Genomic DNA, 25,162 nt, shown 5'->3' on the forward strand with positions numbered 1-25,162 from the left:
GAAATGCATTTTTCATAGTTACATTGGGCATATCTGATTTCCTGTCAATGTAGCCTTGTCACCCTTTTAAAATCCCTTTTTGCACCCATTACAGAAAGGGCCCTTAGCAACATGGACATGGCATTAGCATTGATTGAGTCAGAGCTCTGCTAGTGTAATTGAGCAGTGAGGCATAATGCAAAACTAAAAAGAGAGTATAATTGGTTGTAGCCCTGAGTTTCCTCAATGCTTCTGAGGGCAATCTTCGCTCAGCAGTGCTTTTGTACCCATAATGATGCCATTACCTGACCCTCTGTAACAGTTCTCACATTGATTTTGCTGTTCCCTCTCTTCAACCTTCCCTACCCTGAATCCAATTTCCCTTCTTCCCTTTTAACCGATAAAGTAGTTAATCATCTGTGTGATGTTAATGGTGATTTAGGCTAACCACGGTATATCCTAAACCACAGATTGGGGTGGGTTTCAGATCTTAGGCTGACCAGGGGTGGGTGTGGGTGGGGGGCGGGGAGGCTAGTAATTCAGAACCAAAAGTTTTGCTTAAATTAATGCTGATGAGAATTTGACCACAATTAAGGTGCTGGAGTTGCTCCCAGGAGAGAAGGCCCTTTGATGTAAGGAGCCATGTATGCCCCAAACTGGCTTCTATTAGTTTACAATGGTTAATAGGAATCAGAATTCAGTGGTTTGTTTTTTTGGTTCTGGGTGAGAGAACCTTGTTGGGGTGTGGAAAGAGAATTTAAAGAGTATATTCACAATAGTGGCTTGAAACATTTGCACGGAGTTGTTCACATCAGAGAGCGGCAGGAATCACCACCCAACACCCACAGTCCTTTGGGTTTTTCTGCCCAATAATCCTGGCTCCCAGAACTCCTATTCATCAAACTGTCGTCTGCCCTTGTGTGCTCATCTGGGCCTGAGGGATGGCTGTTAGTATCTTCAGCTCACAGGCAGAGGTACCTGGCCTCCCCCGAGGCAATTGAGTGAGATACTCTGTGTTTACCGTCCGTCTGCGACCCCGGCAGGCTAGGTAAACAAACCCGGCGATTCTTCTCATTAGTCGTGAGAAGAACACACCCTCTTCTTCTCTGCTTCTCTCTCCCTCCCTGCATTCTCCCAGGGAGGAGAAATGAGACAGACAGGAGTCCTTTCTACATGTTTTATTCCTGTCACTCAACAGTACATAGAAATGTGACTGCACCCTTCAGTCTCCATCAGAAGAGTCTCACACTCCTCCCCTGTACTTCCAGCACAGGTCATATGACACACTGAGCTAACATCCGGTGCTCAGTACAGAGAATAGGCTCCACCTTTTCCCCAACAGTACATCTGCACTGTTTTGCATTCCAGCCACCTGGAGCTGGCTTTTGCCTTGGTGCTTTTTCCTGACATCCTCCCCCAAAAGCATCAATTGGCAAAACATGATCCAGAGAAGAGAACAAACAGTTGTTATTCATATAACAGTCCCCTGTTGTTTCAGTTCCACCCTTGGAACTCCCCACCACTGGTTTCACCAGTGTACCTCTCTGGTTGTCTGGCTTCCAAGGAATGAGTGCTTCTGCATTACCTTGGCTAGCTACTCTCTGTTGTGTCTTTGTCTCTGACTTAGACACTGCTTTAACCTGCTTTGAGTTGTTAACAATAGCAACACATGCAACAGCTAAGTTAGCAAACTCTTTTGAGTACCTCTTCGATGGTACACCCTTTGTGACTCTCTCAGACCTGCGTATGAGGTTCTGATTCTCTGTGCTCACTGGTTCAACCTCTGGACTTTGTTGAGAACCAGTAGCAATCAGTGGTTCTTCCTTCACCTGTGAAGGTCTATCCATTGTGTGAGATTTCCTCTCAATGACTGTTACAACTGAACTCTCTGAGCTATCACTGTCATCATCATCAGTACCACTGTAATCTGTGACATCAGAAAAATCATCAACATCATCTGAATCGTTTCCTGTGGGAAATGTGTGTTCTACAACCCGCTCTTGCTCTGGAGCACTCTCTAGGAACTTTGTGAGAATCACCTGACCAGATTCAGACAAAATTACTCTGTAGAGACCTTTTTCATAACCCACAAAAATGCCTCTGGCATTCTTTACTCCACCTGGAGCTTCTGTTCTCACATGAGACCCGAAAACCTTAAAATAGGCAACAGAAGGTTTTCTATTGAACAGCTTCTCAAAAGGAGAACATCCCAACTCTGTTGAGACTTTTCTCAACCACACATGAAGATAGGACGCTAGCGATTCGGCCCAATATTCATGTGACAAATGTGAACTTAGCAATTGCGCATGCATCCCCTTTTGCAATTCTTTGTTCACCCTTACACAGACCCCCCTGTTCCACGCTTCTGGCGAAACAGCAACTTTGTGGTCTATCCCTTTTCCATCCAGGAACTTCTGAAACTTCTGTAACAGAAAAACTTGTTTGTCATCTGTGAAAAGACAATCAATGTTAGCATCATGCATATTTTTAACCTTGTCACAAAACTCCTGAAACTTTTCTAAAGTTTCTTGCGGTTTCTCCATCATATAAACCCAAGAATAATTAGTGAAACAATCCACACACAAAAGGTAATACTTTGCACTGCCTCTAGATGGTTCTAGAGGACCAATCACATCAGCATACACCCGCTGAAATGCTCTGTCGACCTTCTTGGTCAGCTTCCTGGTGCTCACACTGGTCACACCTGCAAGAGAGATTTCGTTAGAAACAGAAGAATTACATTTCATGTAATCACTTTGATCAAAAGTCAACAAATACAGTCCATCTTTCTCTTTGGCAGTAAGAAACAGTTCTCCATCTTTGTAGATCTTGCAGCTTTTAGCATCATAGGTCAGTTTCAGTCCTTTCTTTGCAATCTGCGACACGCTCAGCAGATTAAATCTCAGTTCTGGAACCAGGTAAACATCACTTATAGTCAAGTTCAGACTCTCAAGATACACAGTCCCAATTCCAGTCGCTTCCAACTCTTGACCGTTGGCCTGTTTCACAGCGAAGCTTTGCTTCTTCAACGTCGTAAACAGTTGTCTGTGCAGGCACATATGAACCGTTGCGCCCGTGTCAAATATGAACGAGTTCCCAACATCTGGCGTGGTTCCTTTCGCCATCATAGCCTTTGCAGGTTTCACCTGGCACTTGGAACGGCTTTTGCCTGACGCCTCAGGCTTCGTAGAGCTGCTCTTTGCTCCTCTTGACTGGCGCGGCTTCTTACAGTTTCGCTGTAGATGCCCAGTCTGTCCACAATTGTAGCATCGGACAGCACTCAATGCTACTCCATGCTTCCCAGTAGCATCATCAGTGGGGAGATTTGAACTCTGTTCTTTCCTCCCCCTGTCAGCAACACCCATTGCACCTTGTTCAGGAACACCAACAGTTCCAACAGCCACAGTTCCTGCACTCTCCCCTCTGGGGTCAAAGCTCTCCTCAGCTTTCGTTGAGCTCTTAGGAACTTGGCCAGCATCATCTTGGCTCACCCCTTCTGGGGTAGTTATCCATCCAGACCCTGATGAATAACTGTCTCTGGTCAGGGGAGATGAGTTAGGCAAGTCTCCCCCCTTTCTTGGCATCCATTTTGAATCCAAGCCTCTCTCACTTTCAAACAAGCTGTAAAATCCAACAGTTGTTTTTTCCTTTCTCAGGCAGGCAAAACTGCAAGTTGTTTACGCTTCTGTGGCACCTGGCAGCTACACGCTGGCTGCTATGGAAAGTCCCTTCCAAGGGCACGTAAACTTTGTAGCCAAAACACTCTCTGGTTTTGTTTCGCTTTTCTCAAGCTTCATAATCCAGCCTCTCTGCTAGTAACTTTCCAGGACCGTTACTTAGCAACAATGCATTCCAATAGGGCTTCTTATCTTAACCACAAGAATTTGTGGAATGCAGGCCTCTTCTCCCGAAGCTGTATTTTTCCAAAACGCAGCTCCCCCGTGAACCAGAGAATCAATCAATCTCCGTTCACACTTTTAGCCCGAAATGCAGCAGCATACCTTGAACTTTGTTGCTCTGGAAAACACCTCTTCTTTCCACCAGCTGTCTGTTGAGCCTCTGGCTTCTTTCAGACGCTTCTCTTCCTCCTTGGAGCAGAGGAGGACAATCCACCAGCCTCTCATGCAGATGTCCGATGAATCGCAACCATCCGAAGGCTGCCACATGTTAGTATCTTCAGCTCACAGGCAGAGGTACCTGGCCTCCCCCGAGGCAATTGAGTGAGATACTCTGTGTTTACCGTCCGTCTGCGACCCCGGCAGGCTAGGTAAACAAACCCGGCGATTCTTCTCATTAGTCGTGAGAAGAACACACCCTCTGCTTCTCTCTCCCTCCCTGCATTCTCCCAGGGAGGAGAAATGAGACAGACAGGAGTCCTTTCTACATGTTTTATTCCTGTCACTCAACAGTACATAGAAATGTGACTGCACCCTTCAGTCTCCATCAGAAGAGTCTCACACTCCTCCCCTGTACTTCCAGCACAGGTCATATGACACACTGAGCTAACATCCGGTGCTCAGTACAGAGAATAGGCTCCACCTTTTCCCCAACAGTACATCTGCACTGTTTTGCATTCCAGCCACCTGGAGCTGGCTTTTGCCTTGGTGCTTTTTCCTGACACACTCTACATCCGGTTTTCTAATTGGAGTGAAGCCGGTTTGAGAAAAATCCATCAAACAGCAGAATTTGCCAAGAAACTTCAGGATTGATATGGATTGCGGCTGACATCATGTGAATGCAGCTTCAAGAATTAGCAGTGCAAGCACTCTGGATGCTGAGTAAGCAGTTATTTGAACATACCCTTAGATTTTCATGGCCTTAATCAGGCCAAAACAAGAAGCTCAGAAGGTGGTCTGTTGAAAAATCATTCAGTTGCCCTTTCAAACTCCAGGTGTTGCTGTTTTTATTCATTAACCTATCAATTGCCTTTTATACGCAACTCGATGTGATTTACAATTATACCATGATAGGAGTTTAAAAACTGCACAAAAACAATGAAAGATAGGTCCAAAAACAAAACAAAACTAGGCAGAGACCTTTTCATGTTGTCTAGCTTAATGTACTTACCATTTTGTTCATTCTTTTACTGATCTCCAGCCGTCACTAAGGAATTACCAAGTTATGCTTAGTTTCACCAGAACTCCCTCCCCAGATGCCAGTCAAAGGCAAAAAAGAGACCTCAATTCTCCCCTCCCCCCCAGTTTCCAAAATCTACATTTGCTACTTTTGCTTTGTAACAGGGAATCGCCATGTCTGACAAGAGCGATTTAAAAGCGGAGCTTGAACGCAAAAAGCAGCGTTTGGCTCAGATAAGAGAGGAGAAAAAACGGAAGGAAGAAGAAAGGAAGAAAAAAGAGGTAAGGCTGCTGAGGCTCCCTTCCCATTTTTGCTTGTTTATTTATTTGGATGTATGTTCTCTACTGTCCTCTGAACATAAGTCAGTGCATTTTTTCTGGGGGTACCCAAGGGTAAGCAGTAAAGGGACCCCTGACCATTGGGTCCAGTCATGGCCGACTCTGGGGTTGCGGCGCTCATCTTGCTTTATTGGCCGAGGGAGCCAGCATACAGCTTCCGGGTCATGTGGCCAGCATGACTAAGCTGCTTCTGGCGAACCAGAGCAGCGCACGGAAACGCCGTTTACCTTCCCGCCGGAGCGGTACCTATTTATCTACTTGCACTTTGGTGTGCTTTCAAACTGCTAGGTTGGCAGGAGCAGGGACCGAGCAACAGGAGCTCACCCCGTTGCGGGGATTCGAACTGCCGACCTTCTGATCGGCAAGTCCTAGGCTCTGTGGTTTAACGCACAGCGCCACCCGCGTCCCTTTTAGGGTAAGCAGTACTGGCACCTTTTTTCTAGAAGAAAAGCACTGACATAAGTATATATAAGCTATGCTGCTTATGGTGTCCCCAAATTAGCTATTGACTTTTTATTATTATTACTTAAGGAATCCTGTCCTTTCCGCTCACTTTGTGTAGGAAGACATCTCTATTAGCTTTTATATTACAGCTTGAAACCAGGTACTGCAGGTGTAAACAGGCTGAACCAGTCAGATGGGGAGAAAAGTTTTGGACTGAATCTGGAACACCCAGCTTCACCCAGCTTGACTCAGCGTGGATTCACTGTGGTTTAAGTGAACTTCTACCCAGAGTAGCTCATCCACAGCTGAAAAGTTGCATAGGGTCCTACAGGAGGGTTTAAGTGCCCCCCACAATTAGAAAAGTTTTTAACTGATCCTGTGGATCCCATGCAGTGATGTCATGATGCCAAAAGCTTATTTCTGCCCCACCTCAATTTTATTTTAATTTTTTAAAATGTAAATACTGTATACATTTAATTCTTTTTAAGTGACTGACGTTGTAATTCCCAAAGGTTCCATGTGCCTATTTTTAAATATCTTTATTGTTCTTTTACAACCTGTCTCTCTCTCTCTCTCTCTCCCCCCCTTACATTTGTGACTGGCTAGCCTGGTTGCTACAGTAGCAGATTTGCACTTATTGTTTTTCAGCAAAGTAAACGATAATTGCTGCTGCATTTTAGCCTCCTGGCTTGGTAACATCTTTTAGTTCTATTAAGGTTTGACTGACATATTAGTTTATTTGTCCTTGACGCTATGCGTGAGGTTTTTTTTCATTAAGGGGATTTGCACTTCTTTTTTATTCAGTCACTTAGCGAAATAGAGATGAGAATTGACAGGGAATGGATACTCATTTCCATGCAAAGTCAAGGAAGCATTAAGTGATTATGTTTCTTTTCTTTCAGATGTCAACATTTGCTGCAGTTTAAAGCACCTGTTATCCCTTTTCTAATAACTGGTTTGCTTTAAACTGACACTTTAATATCGTACATGCATTTCATACCATTATTGGGCTTTGCTATGAGAAATTGACGTTGCAAATTTTGGTTTTTTTTGCTGTCTTCCCTCCATTTTGCACTTTTGATGGTTCCCTAGAAGCAACTGAGACATGCATACACAATTGCTGAATGAATCCCACCTTTGCTAAGAGTGCTGAAAGTTGTTGAGAGACCCTAGTTGCCCTCACAGAACTACAATTCTCAGAAGAGAGCTTGATGGTTAAACCACTCTGAGAATTGTAACTCTGGGAGGGGGGAATAGGGGTCTCCAAACAAGCCTCTGCACCCTTACCAAACTACAACTCCCAGAATTCTTTGGGGGAAGCCATGACTGTTTAAAGTGGCATCATAGTGCTTTAAATGTATGGTGTGAATGTGGCCCAAGAAGCACCAGGAAGGGGGGGGGGGTAACCATTTCTTATTCCATCAAGGGGAAAGCTCCCACTAGTGTCAGGAAACACCATCCTCCTTTAATTTCAATTTTCTTTCGCTTCGGCTAATTGTCCGATACTATTATTTCAGTCAGATTTTCAGCAGAAGAAAGAACCAACGCAGGAAGATTCTGATCTGGACCGGAAGAGAAGGGAGACAGAAGCTTTATTGCAGAGCATTGGTATTTCTCCAGAACCACCTCTAGGTATTCAGAGAGAGACCTGTTCAAAACATTTTAGCCACCGTTTAAGATCCACACATTCTTTTGACTGTAGCATGCTTTTCTTTTCTTGGTTTTTGGCTGTTGTCCATAACGTTATGTGTTCTGCTTAAATACCATTTCGTATCGCCCCAATAACCAATTCAGAGCATTTCTGCTTCTTAGCTGTGCTGAATCTCAGTGTGTCTATTATGTGTCGTTCTCATCCAGACATTTCAAAATTGTTTCTCTGTGGGCTACACCACTCGCACCATCTTGGGCTGTCGCTGTTCCATTCTTCTGAAAATTGGTTTGGCTCCCCTTCATTCATCTGATTTTTTTCTTATGTATAATAGTTGCCCCTTTGAAAATAGAGTCCTTTATTGACATTTAAAACAAGTATCATAAAAAAAGAAAAACTTGGAAACGAAACATAAATTTATACATACACACTGTACATTTAAAACACATTCCAAGCACATTTTCTCCCTCAGAGAATTCTGGGCACTGTGGTATACCCCTCACAGCGTTACAGTTTGCAGCAACCCTCAACAAACTACAGCGCCCAGAATTCTTTGAGGTGAAAATGTGGAATGTGCTTGTTTGATATACATGCTCCCACCCTTTTCCTGCTGTTTTGTTTCATTCCATCCTAATCGCAGACCTATTTAGGCATTCTTAAAGTGATTTACATGAACACGTGACAGAGGTAGAGCAGGTATGCTAGGCTCCATTCACTCTGCCCCACCTTGGTTCCCATTGCCCTCTGTGAGTTGGAAGGTGACTTTTTTTTTCAGTGGGAAAGTTTCCTGCACTCATGGAAACTCCCTAAGCATTTTACGAAGAGGCGTTGTCACAGTTCAAGGGTATTCAACCTGGCAAAGAAGGTGAGGAGCAGATCTCACAAGGGATGTGGCTTGCAAAGATGACCTGCCAGGGGGTGTGGCCTCAGAAGTGTTCTATGGGCTGGATAGAGGTTTGAAGGTCCACCTTTGTCTCCTGGACCTGATGTTTGCCACCCAGGCCTAAGCCGTGTAGGGCTTTTAGGAATGTGAAATACAATCTGAGGTCTCCAACATGAGCCAGCATGATGCAGCAGTTAAGAGTGCTGGACATGGGAGGCCAGGGTTGAAATTCCCGCTCAGCCATGAAGCTCACCCAGTGACCATGGGTCAGTCATTGTCTCTTCGCCTAACCTACCCCATAGTGTTGCTGTGAGGATAAAATGGTGAAGAGGAGATCTATGGACTCCACCGTGAGCTTCTTGGGGGAAAGGTGAGATATAAATGTAGAAATAAATAAATAAAATAAGCATATTGCCTAGTCTGGATCATGGCTTCAGTTCTGCAAGCCAGCAAGAAAACCCGGAGCCAGCACTGATGGCCATATTAAAATACGGCATGATGCATCTCTTGGCTCTAAAGCCATGATTCTCTTTGTAGGCTATTCATGCAAATTAAAAATCAGCTCCTCCCGATCCAGGGAGCCCAAGAAGCAGAATGGATGCATAATAAGCACGTCACCTACCACTTCACACCTGTACCTGCCAAAGGGCTGTCATGAAAAATGAATGCCTTTTGCACTCGCGATTCGTTTTAGTGACAGTTCCTAGTGAGAATATGTGTAAGGTGTTGGACCTCGTGCCACGGCCGATCCATTTGACTGACACTTCTGCCAGGAGATGTGAAGGATTTAGCTAGGAAAAGAAAAAAGGAAAATGCAGTTAGGAAATTATTTTTGACAAAGTAAAACAGTGGATTTTTAAATGCCCAAGTTGAAACAGGCGATGTCGCATTATAAGATTTACATTTTCCTCCGTGTGGCTGCCATGAAGATTAGTCGAAGCAAAATTGTTTCTGCATTGCCTTCCCCCTTGCCAATCTAGATTCAAAAACGACAACAGCATTTCCACTTGTGGTCTATCTTTGCTTTCAGTGCTTGAAATGGAAAGGTTCCACACCTTGTCTTTTTTTTGTGAGAGTGGGGGGACTTATTAAACTAAATCATCATGCAGTCTTACTTTGGCTCTTGGGCCTAGGCTGAGCACTGTGTGAGCAAGCTAGCTGTCTTCGGTTTTGCCTTAACTTCACTTGGCAGGGTCCCAACCAATTACCCTCCTACTACTGGATTAGTTTTGAAGTTCCCAAGTTTTAAGCATCTCGGTTCTGTGACCCTGCAGTCATTCTGCATAAATGCCTATCTAGCCGCCTGCTGCAGAAAAGGGGAAAGAATGAAAACCAAAGCCTTCCAGTGAAATCATTGGAGGTATAACACTTTCATGCTTCTGGCAGAAAAATGCTGAAGCTGTTTGGCTCAGGCTAAAAGCCTAGCAGTGTAGATTTGCGTCAGGTGGCATTAGTCCACACAGGCAGGTAGCGGTGGAGCGGGCCTTCCCAGCACCCGGGGCGTGCCTGGGGGGTGAGGCACGGAGGGTGACTTGAGGAGGACGCAGCAGGACAGGCATGCGCCCTTCCAATCAATCCGATTGGTCTGATTGGAAGAGTGCATGCCTGTTGCGTCATCCTGACACCCTGTCAGTCCCACGCTGCTTTGCAAGGCTGGGATGTGGGATTGGACTCACAAAGTAGCACGGGGCTGGTGTGAGGAGCAAAATGCACCCTGGGAAAAAACTGTGCCTGGGGCAACAGTCCCCCCTCGCCTCGCTATGCCTCTGCAGGCAGCCAATTAGAACAACAGGCTATGCAGCAACGTACTAACACAATGTATGTTAGCAGCCCAAAATGCCCAATAAACTTCTGTCTTGAGACTTTAAACAACTGCAGTATGCCTTTTCCATCCCATGTAATGACTTAGCTCCAACCAAGTTCTACTCAGAGTAGAGTAGAACTTTCAAATTAATGAACCAAAGTTAGTCATGTCCATTAATTTTAGTGGGTCTACTCTAAGTATGACCAGCATTGGCTATAAACCAATGTTTGCCTAGGCAACGGCCAGCTCTCATAAAGAAAATCCTTTTAACACTATGCAGAAACATTTTCAATTTTTCATTTCCCTTAACTTTTTTTTAAAGATATCCAAGGCCTTTATTACCTCTTTGAATATGTTTCCATGTCTAAAAAAATATTTTAAATAAAAACCTCAAAGAGTCCGTCTTAACACTGAGTACTGATACTATCATAACTCTCTTTCAGGCCAATCTAAAATTCATTTCAACTTTTAATTTGCCAAAATATTTAGAATTCACTTGACTTTCTTCCTTTTCCTTTCCTTTCTTTTCCTTCTTTTGGTTTCACCATTTCAAACTCTTCCACTCATCCAACCGTTTTATCATTTTGGATCCTCGCTTATGATTTGTCTTACACTGCTCTTCATCAGTGCAGTCGCTGCATGTTTTAACATGGGATACCTGTTATTTTCATTATTTAGTCCCAACCCCTATGTCTCCCTCTCCGAAATCAGTGAGCACTCCCAGCGAAGCCGGAAGCCAAGATTCAGGAGACTTGGGGCCCGTAGGAAGGTAAGATGAAATTCTCTGTCAGTGTATGCTGTTTGCTTTCATTGTGGATTCCTTTCATGTGAATGCCTTTCCTACCATACCATGCCACCCAGTTGTAAATATTGAGTAGACCCAGGGCTGGCTCTACTACTGACCAGAGTAGGGCAGCCACCTCAGGTGATATATGTTGCCAAGTTGTAAGTGTTGAACTTCTTTATCAACACAGAGCGTTTGCAGCAAATGGAGCGTAGAAATAAAAAGCTGTCCTCAATATCTTTTCTTAGTTTTATTTTCGAAAACAGTAACAGCCAAACGCTGCAAGCCATCACCAGCAGCTTACAAGACATTTGATCAAAATAAATACAGTTTCAATTAACCAATTATCCTATCACATCCCTTCCTGCACCCGGTGCAGAAAGTAACTCCCCTTTTAATTAGGCAAAAAGTCGAGAGACCACAGGTGTGCAGCTAAGTAGGTCAAACTGCAAATATACACCTCTGAAACCAACCTGGTTCCTGAGTAGTATTAATGACCACTTTAAGATAAAGAAAAACCAACAGTAAGATGACAGATCTGTGTGTGCCACGCCGCTTGCCTTTCCAGCCCGTTGCCTTAAAGTTTGGTGGGTGTTGTCTCATCACCAGTGTGTTGTCCTCCATGTGTTGTTGACCATCAACTCCAATCAGCCTGTGCCTTTCTTGAATTAGTGGGAAAGGCTATGGGGTCTAGAAATGCATCTGATCTATTGGAGTACAATAAAAGGAGCCTGTAGGTTGGGGGTCGGGAACCTTTTTCAGCCTGAAAACTGCATTCCCTTTTTGGCAACCTGTCATGGGCCAGTGGTGGGGGAGGCAAGACGCACAATGGGCTAAACAACAAATGTAAATGTTACCCTTGCAGACTAGACTTGTTTCCAGGGCTAGCCCAAGACATTTTGGCACCTGAGGCAAACCACAAAAATGGCATCCCCCTCCCTGAGAAGGGGTGAGTGAAGATCTATATCAGGAACATGGGGTGGGGGTGGGGAATAAAGATGCACATTGGTATCTGCTGCCTCTGTGGATTGTGGCGCCTGAGGCAGTCACCTCAGCTTGCCTCATGGGTGGACCTGCCCTGCTACTTTCTATACACACACCCGCCCATATTACATGTATTATCAGATTTCAAGGACACATCCAGCCAACCCAAAACACTCAAGGAAGGTGTGAGCAGGACTGGTGAGAATCCCAAACAAATGAAAAGCATGAGAGAAAATGTAGCTTTAAATGAGTTTTTTTAAAGGGATGTAGAGATGAATTGTTGTGGGTATCAGGAATATACAGTGTTGTTTTAAAGCAGGTAAAATGGAAGTTTGCTATTAACTATGAAGTTTTATTGGATCAGAAGTTGCCACAAGCATTGCCCTTATGAATTATACGAGGAACAGATTTATAATTAAAGGGATGGCTAGAGTGGGGCAGATCACCACCATTTGAATTTGTCTTTCATCTTGACCTACCTGGCTGTAGGTGATTGACTAACCTAGGGCTGTGTCACTCAACTCAGTCACTCTTTTCACCTCAACCTGCAATACTGTAATCACTATCTTCCTCTCAGTAGTCAAGGTGAAAAAGCAGACTCCTGCCCAATACCCTCAATTGCCCTCTCACCGGTTTCCTGGCGGAAAGAGGTGAGCCTCTTGCTCTTGCTCCACCTCAAAAGAACCTCCACCAAAATGCCAACATTCCCAGATGTTCCCATCATCACAGGGCAGGACTTGATGTTCCCAAGCCTGCTGATGGTTCTTGACAGCTTTTGCTGTTCTTCATCTGTTCTGACCACACTGAGCCAACGAGTGCTAGATGGAAAACGCCACCCTCCGTCACATAGCCTGTGTCTTAGGATAAAGATTCTTTGATCCTTGGCTTTGCTGGCTGTTACATCTCTGTGCTGGATGCATCTTCTAATTCATTCAGCCTCCAGCACTCTCCAAACTTGTCCTTCAGTACCTCAGGTTTCAAGGACAACCCTTTCAAGTCTTCCCATGAGCTCTAAGTATGCCAATTCATATTGTGCAGTATTATTGTCAAGAAGAAAACAATAAAACATTTCCAGTGTAGCTGCTTCCTAGCAGCATCACACCGCTTACTAGCCATGTGGTATCTTCTTGGGGATTAACTTAGGTCATTTCATTTATAAAATGCTTCTCATGGAGCATTCCAAAGCAATGAACAATAAAGTCAACATTAAAAAACAATTTCCCAAACTAGTACAGATACAGGCTGGGATAAGAATCTAGACTTAGTCTACAACAAAAAAGACAGTAGAAAAGCCAGCTCTGTGATATATATTGAGAGAGTTGCAGTGGGTAGATACTGGCACACTAAAGGTCCAACTCTTATACTATATGGAAGCGACCTTCTGATGAGATGGTATCTGCAGGAGGCCCTCTCCCGTAGAGTGCAGTGATCAATTGGGTACACTGCTGCCAGCATCTCGACCTTTGCCCGTTAGCTAATAATTGACAACTTTAAGCAGTATGGCTGCTGTATTAATACGTCCAAATAAGAATATTTCTATCAAATCATGGTGCCCATGGAAGGCACTGAAGTAAATAGACTGACAACTTTTACTGCATTCCCATCGTTGATGGCAGTTGTCTTGTGGCTTTGTGTGATTTCTTAGGTTGTCATGTGGTTTCAATCGGTATGAGTAAATTGGTGCTTGATTTATATGGATCCAGGTTTTCCTACTGTTCTTCATGGCAATATTTGGTATATACTCTAAACCAGCTTTTCTCAGTCTTGGGTCTCCAGATATTATGGATCATCAACAACAATTACTTATTATTTATTTGTATGCCGCCTATCTAATAGGGTTGCCCCAGCTATTCTGGATGGCCCCCAACACAAGAATAGTAAAAACACAATAAAACATCAAACACTAAAAACTTCCCTGAACAGGGCTGCCTTCAGATGTCTTTTAAAAACCATGTAGCTGTTTATATGTTTGACATCTGCTGGGAGGGCGTTCCACAGGGCGGTTTCCACTACCAAAATGGCCCTCAGCCTGGTTCCCTGTAACCTCACCTCTTGCAATGAGGGAACCACAAGAAGGCCCTCTGAGCTGGATCTCAGTGTCCAGGCTGAACAATGGGGGTGGAGTTGCTCCTTTAGGTATACAGCTCCCGCCATTCCTGACTACTGGTCCTGCTAGCTAGGGATGATGCAAGTTGTAGTCCAACAACACCTGGGGACCCAAGGTTGAGAAAGGGTGCTCTAAACAGAAACTCATGAGATAAATCCATCTAGCAGTCTGATCCAATATATGTTTACTTGTATGTCTCACTCAGTGTGGGGTTTAGTTTACTTACTCCCAAGTTAGAGTGAGTGCGTGGGATTGCTGCTCACGACCTCAATCCTGTGAGCATTTAGTGGAAAGCAAGCCCTATTGGACACATGAGCTTACATGAATAGTAAATTTCTGTTTGTATGACCATCACAAAAGCATGGATTGGTTCTGGGTGCCTGCCAAATACAGAGTCGGGAACCTCTGGTTAATTAGTCTTTTTGCATGTGAGCCAGTGGCATCATTAAAAACAGTCACACTCTCATTCCTCAAGGAAATGTAGAGTTTGGTTGTCTAGATTATAGTTCTCATTAGTAAGTTTCTCATGGTATGGTTTTGAAGGGGGGCGCACTTGTTCCCTAAGGGGGCTTCCTAGCGTGACTTAGCAACCTGAGTCTCTGCTCAATCCTGTATTAATATGTAATGTGCTGTCACTGAACTCGGGTGGATAATGGCCCTGTCGTACTCATTAATCTACTCATGAAAGCTTTAATTAGTCTGCTTTTCTTTTAGAGGTGGCAACATCTATTGGCCCCAAGGAAATCAAAGGTGTCACTTACCATTGGATACCCATGGAAAATGTTACAAGGAACAACAAGAGCCACGTGCATTTTGCAGGAGAAGACACGGGGAGCCAGAAACTCAAAAAGGGGGTGGGAATCCAGTAAGCAGTTGAGAAGCAGTTCTTACAAAATTCACTTTTGCGTGTTTATGTGTTTAGACTTATAGCAAACCTCCCCCTAATGTATGCAGGGAGTTGTGGCTGTTTTTAAAGTCTTAAATCTTAATAAGGGGGAGCATTGGAAAATAGGATCGCGGAGCGCTGTCAAGCGGAAAGGCGTGTGCGGAGCAGATCCTGAACCAGCTGTTAATGGTAGTCCCTGAATTAAGAGGGTCAGTGCTAGCTAGCCTGAAATGGGGAGCCGGCAAAGGCGGACCCGACATTTGAACCTGTGCAAAGCCTATACAAGGCAACATTGTCCTCCGGTAACCTCAATTGCCTTTGTCCGCTGAGGATTCTGTTCCCCATCTCTTCCTTTAATCACACAGTAATGGAATTCTCCCTAACGGAATATTGTTTGTCACTTGGGAAACTTGACAGGTTTTGAAAGAGGATGGAGCGAAGGGGTAATGACTGCCTTGAGCAAGCTGCATGTCCCCCGCCCCCCCCTAAGTATCCTGGGTGTGCAGGTATAAGTGGTCCCCCGATACTCATGACATTAGAAGCTGGCGCGTATTCGGCAAATCACACTTTCTTCGCTAATGACCTTGGCAGTGTTACGGAGATCATTTTCACTTTGTTTCAGTTTCATCTAGGCAACTTCTCTAACACATTAGGCACAGAAAGTGCTTGGCATCTTCTGCCCCCTCCTCTTTCATCACTCAGGTTAGGTAGAAGTATTGGGAGGAAGAGATTCTGCCTCTGCTGATGCAAAGCCACCTGAGCAAAATCTTATTGGCTTGTCTGTGTCGTTTGGTATTTTTATTTTGAAGGCATTGCTTTCAAAAATGCCTTTCCAATGACACACAAAATCCTGGGCAAGTTTTCAGCCAAGTCACCAGGAGGATTCCCTTACTACAGCTCAAATCCTTTTGAACATGCCCCGCTGCAAGGTCCCTTTTATTTATTTATTTATTCTTTTAATGGACTTAATATTGATTGTTTCATCTCAATGTGTCAGCATGTGGCCAGTGCCCTTGCTCTTGCCCTCCAAAGTGTAAACTAATAGGAACTGAGCTCATCTAGCATGATTGTCCCATTTGCAGTCCAATCAATTCATAGTACTTTTGTGCAGGAAGTCAGTCCCTCTGTGTTTAGCTAGGAAGCATGTATAGGGGCTCCTCTAGGCAACCTGTTTGTTGAGTGTCCTTCCTGGTTAGCTCACACAAAACTTATGCTGGTGTTAGACTGTGTCCGGTTTTCATCGAGCATTTGGAATTGATAGTGGGGAAGTTAGATAACACTGAGCGTTCATCCTGATTTGTTTGTGCTGCGTTCCCTTTAATAAGTCATTCATCCCGCTTATTAAAAAATATAAGCGGATTTGTTATGTTTGAGTGACAGTGTGCTTTAATCCACTTTTATTGTGCAAACCTACATGTCTGGCATACTCTTGAATCTTTTGCAGATTGGGGAGTTGAGGAAAAGAAACAGATTAGTGTGTTGTTTTCCAGGATGGGACCATGGGCAACTGTCCCTAAATCCAGCACTGGAATGAGTTTTCAACCAATTTTCTTTGCCATAGTTGTGTGGGCAGAGTCAACACTTAGGTGCACATTGAACCAACTGACTCAGTCCAAGATGCAAGTGATATTTTTTTTTACATTTTTAAAGTTCATTGTTAAATTTATATTCCACCTCTTATATGCCACCTTCAACCTCCAAGGAGTTGAAGGTGGCATACGTGGTTCTCTTCCTCCCCATTTTGTCCTAATAAAAACCATGTGAGGTAAGTTAGGGTGTGAGGCAGTGGCTGGCATGATGCCACCCAGTGAACCTCATGGCTGAGTGGGGTTTTGAACCCAGGTCTCCCAGCTTCTAACCCAGCTCTCTAACCACTACACTACACAGGCTCTTCAAAGTGCTGTGTTGGTGGGGGCTGATGGGAGTGGTAGCCCAAAACATCTGGAGTGCATCAGGTTGCGGAAAGCAGGTCTAGTCCAGGGCTGGTGAACCTCTGGCTCGAGGGCAGGGGAATGTGGCCCTCTAAGCCTCTCTGTCTGGCCCTTGGGAGTCTTTCTGTGCCATAGCCATGTCCTTTAGTAGCCCTGCTTCACACTTTCCTTAAATGTCTTTGCTTGGCTGAAATGTGTCCTCTGATAATGCCTTTCGCTTGCCTGAATGGAGGAAAGAGAGGGGTGCAAGCTAGCTTACTGTACAAAAGTGGTGTGGCCACAGTGGTGGGGCCAACCCATGCCAAGCTCTCCATTGCCTTGCCCCTGCCCCTCTCCATTTTCAAATATGGCACCTACACTGCCTCGCCAGCTGCAACTAGTTTCACTTCAATATGTTCTCAGCTTGTATCCTTGAACACCTTAAAAAATTGCAATGTGGCAAGTTGTGGTCTTTCCCAGGTTGGAACCGCCACAAGACTACTTCACTGTGTCATTTTTTAAAAAGATCAGCTCCTGGAAAAATCAATTTATAAAATAAAGTCATATATTAATGTGTCCTTAGATATAGCCTGTTAGTCAACCAGTTACTAACTGCCTGTAGGTAGTGAGGACAATTATTTATAACCTACTGTTTTAATAATTCCATTTATGTACCATTGTATGAGATAAGTATGTATAGAATTATAGTGTTTTTAATGCACTTTTTGTTTCTTCATTCATTTGTTTCTCAAATCCATCTGTTAGTTGAAATGAGAACACAGAGATCACTTGATCCTAATGCTAGGAATCCAGATCCCAGCTGGAGGAAGCACTCTCATTGCTGTGCTTCCAGATTTCCTCTCCTACCTTCCTAAAATGTGCTCAGTCCTCTTAACCCATAGCTGGCAATGCTGATCATCTGTTAGTTGGTGTGCACGCCACATGCCATGCAGACACCCCGAGTGTTGCATGCAGAGATTTCCTGCCCTCCCAATTGTAGCCTTTTGTGCCTCTGGTGCAACAAACCTGCATGCAGCGACCTGCTTGCAGAACGCTCTTTCCAGGGCACTTAAGCACATGGGTGCTCCAGTGTACTCATGGAGCTCCAGCAAGCACAAGGGCTTCCCCATTGACCTTGATGTTGAGCTACGAATTGGATGCAGCCTTTTCACTGGGGGGGGGGGGGGGAGTCCACATTTAACATCATCTGCTCTGGATTACCATATTTTTCCATCTATAAGACACCCCCTGTTTTTGGGGACTCTGATTTAAGAAAATGGGGGAAGATCTATCTGTGTATAAAACGCCCCCAAATTTTAGACATTATTTTTTAAGGGAAAAAACCTAGTCTTACACCACAGCTGTCAACTTTCCCCCCTTTAAAAGGGAAATTCCCTCATTCCGAATAGGATTCCTCGCAAGAAAAGGGGAAAGTTGACAGCTATGTCTTATACACGGAAAAATACAGTATATTCATCAGTTAAGCAGCTGAGGCCTACCTGGTATTTCAGGGTGGTTGTTTTTGAAGTGAAGCAGAGCTAAGCAAAAGTCGGAAGCCTCTTGTCCTTGCTAGCGTAACATTCTCCAGTTTTGACAGAGAAAGAGAGTTTGATGGAATTACCTGCTCTTGTCTGACAGTAGAGATTCTGTGATATTGCCTGTGTTTCTCTGTTGTACTTTTGGAGCTGTGTTCTGTGCTTTTACAGCATATGGCAAATGATGAAGTGATTTGTTCCTCTCCCTGCAGCCCGTCATTGCAGTTAATTCTGTGTGTTCTTCTTCCTCCCCTTGTGCTGTGCTGCTGATAACCTCGCTAGGACCCTGCAGTGGGACACAGACCCTTCAGTGCTGCAGCTTCAGTCTGACTCTGAACTTGGGTATATGTCCACTCTCGTTCTTTATTTTCCCTCTTGTTATACTTTGTTTACACCAGTTATGTTGAAGTTGCTTCCTCGGTCAGCTTTCTCCTTGCGTGTATGTGTGTGCTGAATCCTCAGCGTCATACTCTTATTTTTGTTTGTTTTTTTAAATTTGGGGAAGGGCTGTCTTATGAGAAAAACAGAAGTGAAGCTGTCTGAAAACAGTCACTACCTCTGGCTAGTGAAAACATCCAGGGTCCAGTGCGCTCTTGATGTTTTCAAAAGAAACATTTTCATTTCGCTGGAGATGAAATGTTAGAAAAGCATGTTTGTGGAAACAGTAACATGCATGTTGTAGGTGTGTACTATCAACATGTATGTCTTTCACATCACCGGCAGGCCACAGATTTCCCCTACTTGTTCATTGTTCAGAGTATTTTATTAATATCACATCAATCATATTTCTATTTCCTTTTAGCCCATTAACCCTTTGAAAGTTGCAGCCAATAAATTAGCTAATACAATTTACATAACGTTGGCTTCTTCAGTACCATGATATAATACAGTGATGTAATATTTTTGCACTGAACTTCCTCCAGAGGGCTCAGCTCTGTGAGGTTGATTCTGTTGAGCAGAGGTGACTGTCCCAAAGTCACCCATTCTGCTTCATAGCTGAGCTGGGATTTGAACCCGGGCTTCCCCACTCTGAGATTATGTTTGGGTTGTGTTACAAATAACCCTAAAACTGCCTTTGGATATGTATTGGTTACATACATAAAATATTTTTTTATTGGATTAAAGGTGGGTGAGGAGCAGAAAATGACTGCGGCCCAGTTCACACCTACTTTGGGAGCAAGCCCCATTTTATACAGGGATATTTGCTTCCACATAATAATGTATAGGCTCACGATATGAGTAGTAGTGCAACAAATATTCTGTCCATCTTGAGGACAGGACTGCAGTACCATTACCAGTGTTGTCTTAAGAATGTCAAGCAACTTCTGTTTTTATCTTTTGATTATTAAGGACAAACGAAGCATAATGCCGTTCACAAAATTGGCATTTTTTTTGGGGGGGGGAGGAAGTAAGGGGAAGGCATGGGGGCCCTGACACAGATCAGGAAAGCGGGGAGGGGGGGGTGGTTCCTGCACTGCAATTTATTTTTTAGAAGTAATTTGCACAGAAAGCTGCCTTATACTGAGTCAGAACACTGGTCTATCTAGCTCACTATTGCTTACACTAATTGGCAGCACCTCTCTAGGGTTTCAGGCATGAGGCAATCTCAGCCACAACTGGAAATGCTGGGGTTTCAACCTGGGGCCTTATGCATGCAGATCATGTGCTCCACCACCAAGTTGTAGCACTTCCCCCGCATGCCCGATTGCATGAATGGTGTCTTGTCTGGTTCAGCTCTTAGAATCCAGCATAAAAGATTCTGGCAAGGTTGGATGACGCCCTTCGCGCATCCTGCGAACAGACTGCGGATGATGCTTTGGAGTGTGCATTGAGTTAATGCACAGTGGCAAATTCAGAGCTGTGAAAAAGAGTCATTTGGGGGCGTTTATGAAATCCTTTCTCAAAAACAGACTAGTTGCAGCACTAGCAATGGTGGCTGCTATACTGCCAGGTCATTTTTATTTTTTGCTGAAAGCTCGATTTAAAGCAAAACAGAGTAGAAACGCCACATTTCTAGCTTGCAGCATCAGTGTCAACCCCCCTGAGAGAAAGCAAAGTTAAGTTGCTAATGGAAAAAACCCACATCCTGTGGGAACTGAGGCAGGGACTTAACTGGGTGGTGGAGCAAAGGCCTGGCATGCAAAAGCTTCTGGGTTTGGTCCCCAGCATCTCCAGGTAGGGCTGGAAACAGTGGCGGACCTTGGGGTCTCAAATTTCACAGCGCCCTGTGCGACGCCAAAATCCGCCCCCTCTCCGCTTCTCATCCTCCATTCTAAATAATAGTTGTGACATCCCCTGCAGTGCCTCCAATGCTTGGCGCCCAGTGCTGCTGAACTGGTTGCGCTCCCCTAAATCCGCCTCTGCTGGGAAGTACAGTGCCTGAAACATTGGAGAGCTACTTCTTGTCAGCATTGACAGTGCTGAGCTAGAAGGACTAATGGTCTGACCCCACTATAAGGCTGCTGCTTGTGTTCATGACTGAGCGCCGTAGCGCTTTTGACAACACACTCCAGTACCTAACCCAGCCTTTTGGTTTGCTTGTTCCAGCCGCCGCCTACACAAACTGGGCGTGTCAAAGATCACCCAGGTGGACTTCTTGCCTCGGGAAGTGGTGTCCTATTCCAAGGAGACGCAGACGCCTTTGTCTACTCATCGATCTGAAGGTAAAGCAGCTACCCTTTCTTCCGTGGAATTTGAGATGTTTGGAGTGAAGAAAAAAAGCTCACTTTGATCAGTGATCACTTTAATGTACACCATAATGGTATTAGAAAGTGAAAGACATAGCAAGCTTTCTGTTACAAAGAAGTAATTTGTAGGGTGGTCTCTTTTGCAGTAAAAGCTTCCAGCCTCAGGACAAGTTACTTGGAAGCCGTTTCAGTCAACTATGGTGGAGTTCCTGAGCTGGGAGGCTATAAATTCTTTCTGACATGCATCTCCTCCATTTTTACTATTTAGTTTTGTTTTATCTCATGTATGCTCCTGTGTGGAGTTTTTAAAGCATTCTATTCATTGTTTTCTTTGGATGTGGCCTGTGGACTAGCCCAGTAAATGTGATTATTTTATGTTGTTTTACTCTATGTTACATTTAACCTCTCTGGAGAGGGAGAGTGGAAGGTTTATTAGTGGCAGACACAGTAACATCATTGACGTCCTACTGTTTGTGCTTCAGATGGAGTTAGTTCACATTGACAACAATAATATATAACTGTATTATTCATAAAATAATTGTAGCAGCAACCTATATGACTTAGGAATTGCGCCTGGCTGTAGTCTTGGTTTTGTCTTCAAGGAAACCATTTTTTCATTCCAATAGCAACGCGTGTTTGTACATTACACTGGATTTGTTGAGAATTTAGCAGTAGCCGGTCAGCATGATCAGTTGAGTATGTTCCCAGGTCAATGTGCATGGGATTGCAACTTAAACCTCCAGGTTAACTCAGCACTCTAATGCTGTTCAGATGTTGAAAAACACATGGAGATAATTGTGTGAGAGTGTGCGCATACTCTGGCATTTCCCCACACTCTGCGCCCTTCCCGATCCTGTCAGTGGTTGGTAGGTGGATCTTCAGTGGGGCAGCCTTCCCCATGCACACAGAAGCCCTGTGAGCATGAAGAAGCCTTGAGTGCCCAGCATTGCATCCTACTTATGCCCGTTTGGTAGCCTCAGCCTATACACAGCACTGAGGAGTGGATCACATAGGGTGCAGCGGTGGTGGTGTGGGAATAAGGGACAAGTGACCTTGGCCTCATTCTCCTCCCTTGCGTCACCCTTCCAAATACTGCTTGCTTATGAAGACCCAAATAGGGTTTTACGAAAAGATCCAAAGTCTTTTAATTAGATGGAGAGAAGACTGCAACTGCTTTGGGGTATTTTAATTTTATTTGTTTTTAAGAATGTCTTGACCGTTTTAGAAAGCTTTTGCTTTGTTTCTGTTTTGAAATGCTGTATGTTTGCTGCCCTGGGCTCGAGGGAAGGCAGGATATACGTTCAATAAATAATAAAAAAATAAAAAACACATCTGCAGTGCAAGTAAGCTCTTTATTTTCAGCAGTTTCCTGGTGGCTTCCAAACTAAAAGGGAGATATAGCTTAGAAAATCTGTCTTGTTTCATTATTCTGTATACGCTGGAGGTGTGGAGGCTGGCTGGCAGCTTCTAAACAAGTAGTTGAGTCATCAAGAAGACATATCATTTTCCTCCACTTTCTTTTTTTGGTCTATTCAGCATCCTACTTCCTTCCACAGAATAATGTATTTTTTGTTGGAAAACCTGCAACTTCCTTTATTTGAGGGAGAGAAATGACATGTCATTTTTGGCTTGGTGTACAATTTGAGATGCTGTAGATATGCCTCTTGACCTCACTGTTCATTCAAAATGTCTGAGACACAGAGGTCACATTGAGATTATAACAAGGATACTTCTGAAAAGGCTCCTCTCTCTCACTAGTAAATCATCATCCACACACCATAACACATAGCAACACTTGTCCTTGTGGATCATGGCATCCTGTTGCAAGTCTCCAAGGCCTTCCCAGTACAGTATGAGATGGACCAATGACCTGACTCAACAAGGCATCTTTCTGTGTTCCCTGACCATTGGCCCTGCTGGCTGGGAGAGTTAAAGTCCCACAACATCTGGAGGGCAATACTTCAGGGAAGGCTAAGCAAATCATTTAGAGCACTCATATAATTACTGAGTCGATGTGCCTTCTGAAGTAGTCTTTATTTTATCTGCCATTCAGGGTAATTACCATAATGGGTTAGCAAAGCAGAATAAATATTTGGAGCAGGAATGGGGCATCTGGGGCCCCCCAGATGTCGCTGGACTAAAACTCCTGTTGTTGTTGTTGTTAAATTTGTGTACCGCCCTTTACCCATAGGTCACGGGGCGGTCCACAACACAAAATTACAATATAAAAAACAAAGAATACATAAGAACAATAAAAACAGAAGCAATCTCATTTTGTCAAAAGATGCTTGGTCCATCAAGGAGTTATATTACTGCCCCCCATCATTCCTGACCATGGGCCTTGTTCCCTGGGGAGGATGAATTGGAGTCTAACAATATCTGGAGGGCTAGTGGCTCCCTCTTCCTGCCGTAAGACAAACTGTTGGTGCCTGAATGCTTTTCTTTTGAGGGCAAGCAGCAGCTTGGGGGACGGGGTGGGGGTGGGTGGGATGAGATTCAGGTCAATAAACTGACATTGCTGAAAGGATGAATCTCTTCACTTCCAGCTGCATAGGACTGCTCCCAAAGCGCTCCCCCCCTTAACTGAGAAAGATTGGAGATCTCGTGGATAGCCAACGTTACATTTAGCTCAGCTCTCCAATAAGCTAGCCTACTGCTTAACATTTGATCTTGCTGCCTGGCAGAGGTGCCAAAGCACTGTCTCCTTAAAGCATACATTGATGTAATAAAATAGCGATGTAAATCTATTTGTTGCGGAAGTACAGTGGTACCTCGGGTTACATACGCTTCAGGTTACAGATGCTTCAGGTTACAGACTTCACTAACCCAGAAATAGTGTCTCAGGTTAAGAACTTTGCTTCAGGATGAGAACAAAAATCGTGTGGCGGCGGTGGCAGCGGGAGGCCCCATTAGCTAAAGTGGTACCTCGGGTTAAGAACGGACCTCCAGAACGAATTAAGTTCTTAACCCGAGGTACCACTGTAATCTAAAACCCAAGGGCAAGACTGGGTGTGAAACGGCAGAATTTGCCTTCAGAAATGGCACAAGCATATGCTTCTCTTTCGAAACATGGATTTTTTTTGGAGGAGTTTGTTTTATTCTTTACTCCAGAAACTTACGAAGAGTACCCTCTAGTGGTGTATGTAAAAACTGACATTGTGGCGGAGGAGGCGATCAGAGGAAACTGACTAGGCATGAAGACAGGAGCAGTTCTGAATATGGAAGCACGGCATTGTCCCAATTATTTAAGGGCGGGGAGCAATTTTAATGGCAAAAGGAGCAGATGCATGAGACAAATATAGTCATTCACTTAACCTGTGGCTCACATGGGTAAGGAGTGGCCGTGCCTTCCTCTTGCCTGGTAATGATTTCTTGAAGGGCAGCTCTGTTAGATCTGTTGTTCCAGAAGGAGAGCGAGCGAGCTCTAAAAAGAATCTTGTGGTATTTTAAAAGACAAATACATTTATTAAGACATAAGCTTTTGTTGTTGCAATGCATGCATTCTCTCTGATAGAATGAGATTTATTATGCTATTCTTGAAAGGGAATTGGACAACTTCATAGAGGTGAACCCAGGGGGTTCCAGAGGGGCGCAGAGTTCTTTTTAAAATGTTTTAAAATGTTCCTTTTCCTTTTCCTTTTATTTTTTGTATATGCGGGGACGGGGATGGGGGTGGGATGGATGTTTAGTTGGGAATTTGTTTGATTTTAATGGATTTGTAATTTTTATAGTTTTTCATTTGTATTGTTTTTTGTTTTCTGGGGTTTTTTATTGTTTTAAGGTCTTATTTTGTTCTTAAGGGGATGGCCAGGGCTGCCGGGGAGTGGGTCCCAGCCAACAAAATGGCTGGGGTATGTTCCACAGAGGGGGATGCGCTGGGACAACCGATCTCAGTGATCACGGGTAGGAGGAGGAGTTACGCTAAGACCAGACCATGTCATTACAGAGGAGGCAGGTTTAGTCGTTGTCTGAGGACTATCCCTGCCTCCGGGTCTGGTCCTGTCCGGACGGATACTAGAATCAGCAAGGGATACCCACATAGCCTGAAGGTGCTGCTGTGCAATGCCAGGTCAATGATTCATAAGACCACTGCTATC

At 44.2% G+C, this 25,162-nt stretch overlaps 1 protein-coding gene across 7 annotated transcripts in view; it reads left to right on the forward strand.

Annotated features, from left to right (window-relative positions):
- Nucleotides 1–25,162, forward strand: part of DYNC1I1 (dynein cytoplasmic 1 intermediate chain 1) — a 253,297-nt gene that overhangs the window by 55,192 nt on the left and 172,943 nt on the right. For 4 of the 7 annotated variants that reach the window (XM_080974760.1, XM_080974757.1, XM_080974758.1 and 1 more), the window contains 5 exons: nt 5,220–5,336; nt 7,355–7,469; nt 10,851–10,941; nt 18,661–18,720; nt 20,926–21,041. In XM_080974760.1, coding sequence (XP_080830886.1) covers nt 5,229–5,336; nt 7,355–7,469; nt 10,851–10,941; nt 18,661–18,720; nt 20,926–21,041 — 490 coding nt within the window. In that variant the 5' untranslated portion in view covers nt 5,220–5,228. Of the gene's footprint in view, nt 1–5,219; nt 5,337–7,354; nt 7,470–10,850; nt 10,942–18,660; nt 18,721–20,925; nt 21,042–25,162 lie in introns of those variants that run through there. The other 3 variants (XM_080974754.1, XM_080974755.1, XM_080974756.1) reach the window with 3 other exon arrangements.

Source organism: Podarcis pityusensis (assembly GCF_964106645.2).
Source record: "Podarcis pityusensis genome assembly, chromosome: 12".
Taxonomy (NCBI): domain Eukaryota; kingdom Metazoa; phylum Chordata; class Lepidosauria; order Squamata; family Lacertidae; genus Podarcis; species Podarcis pityusensis.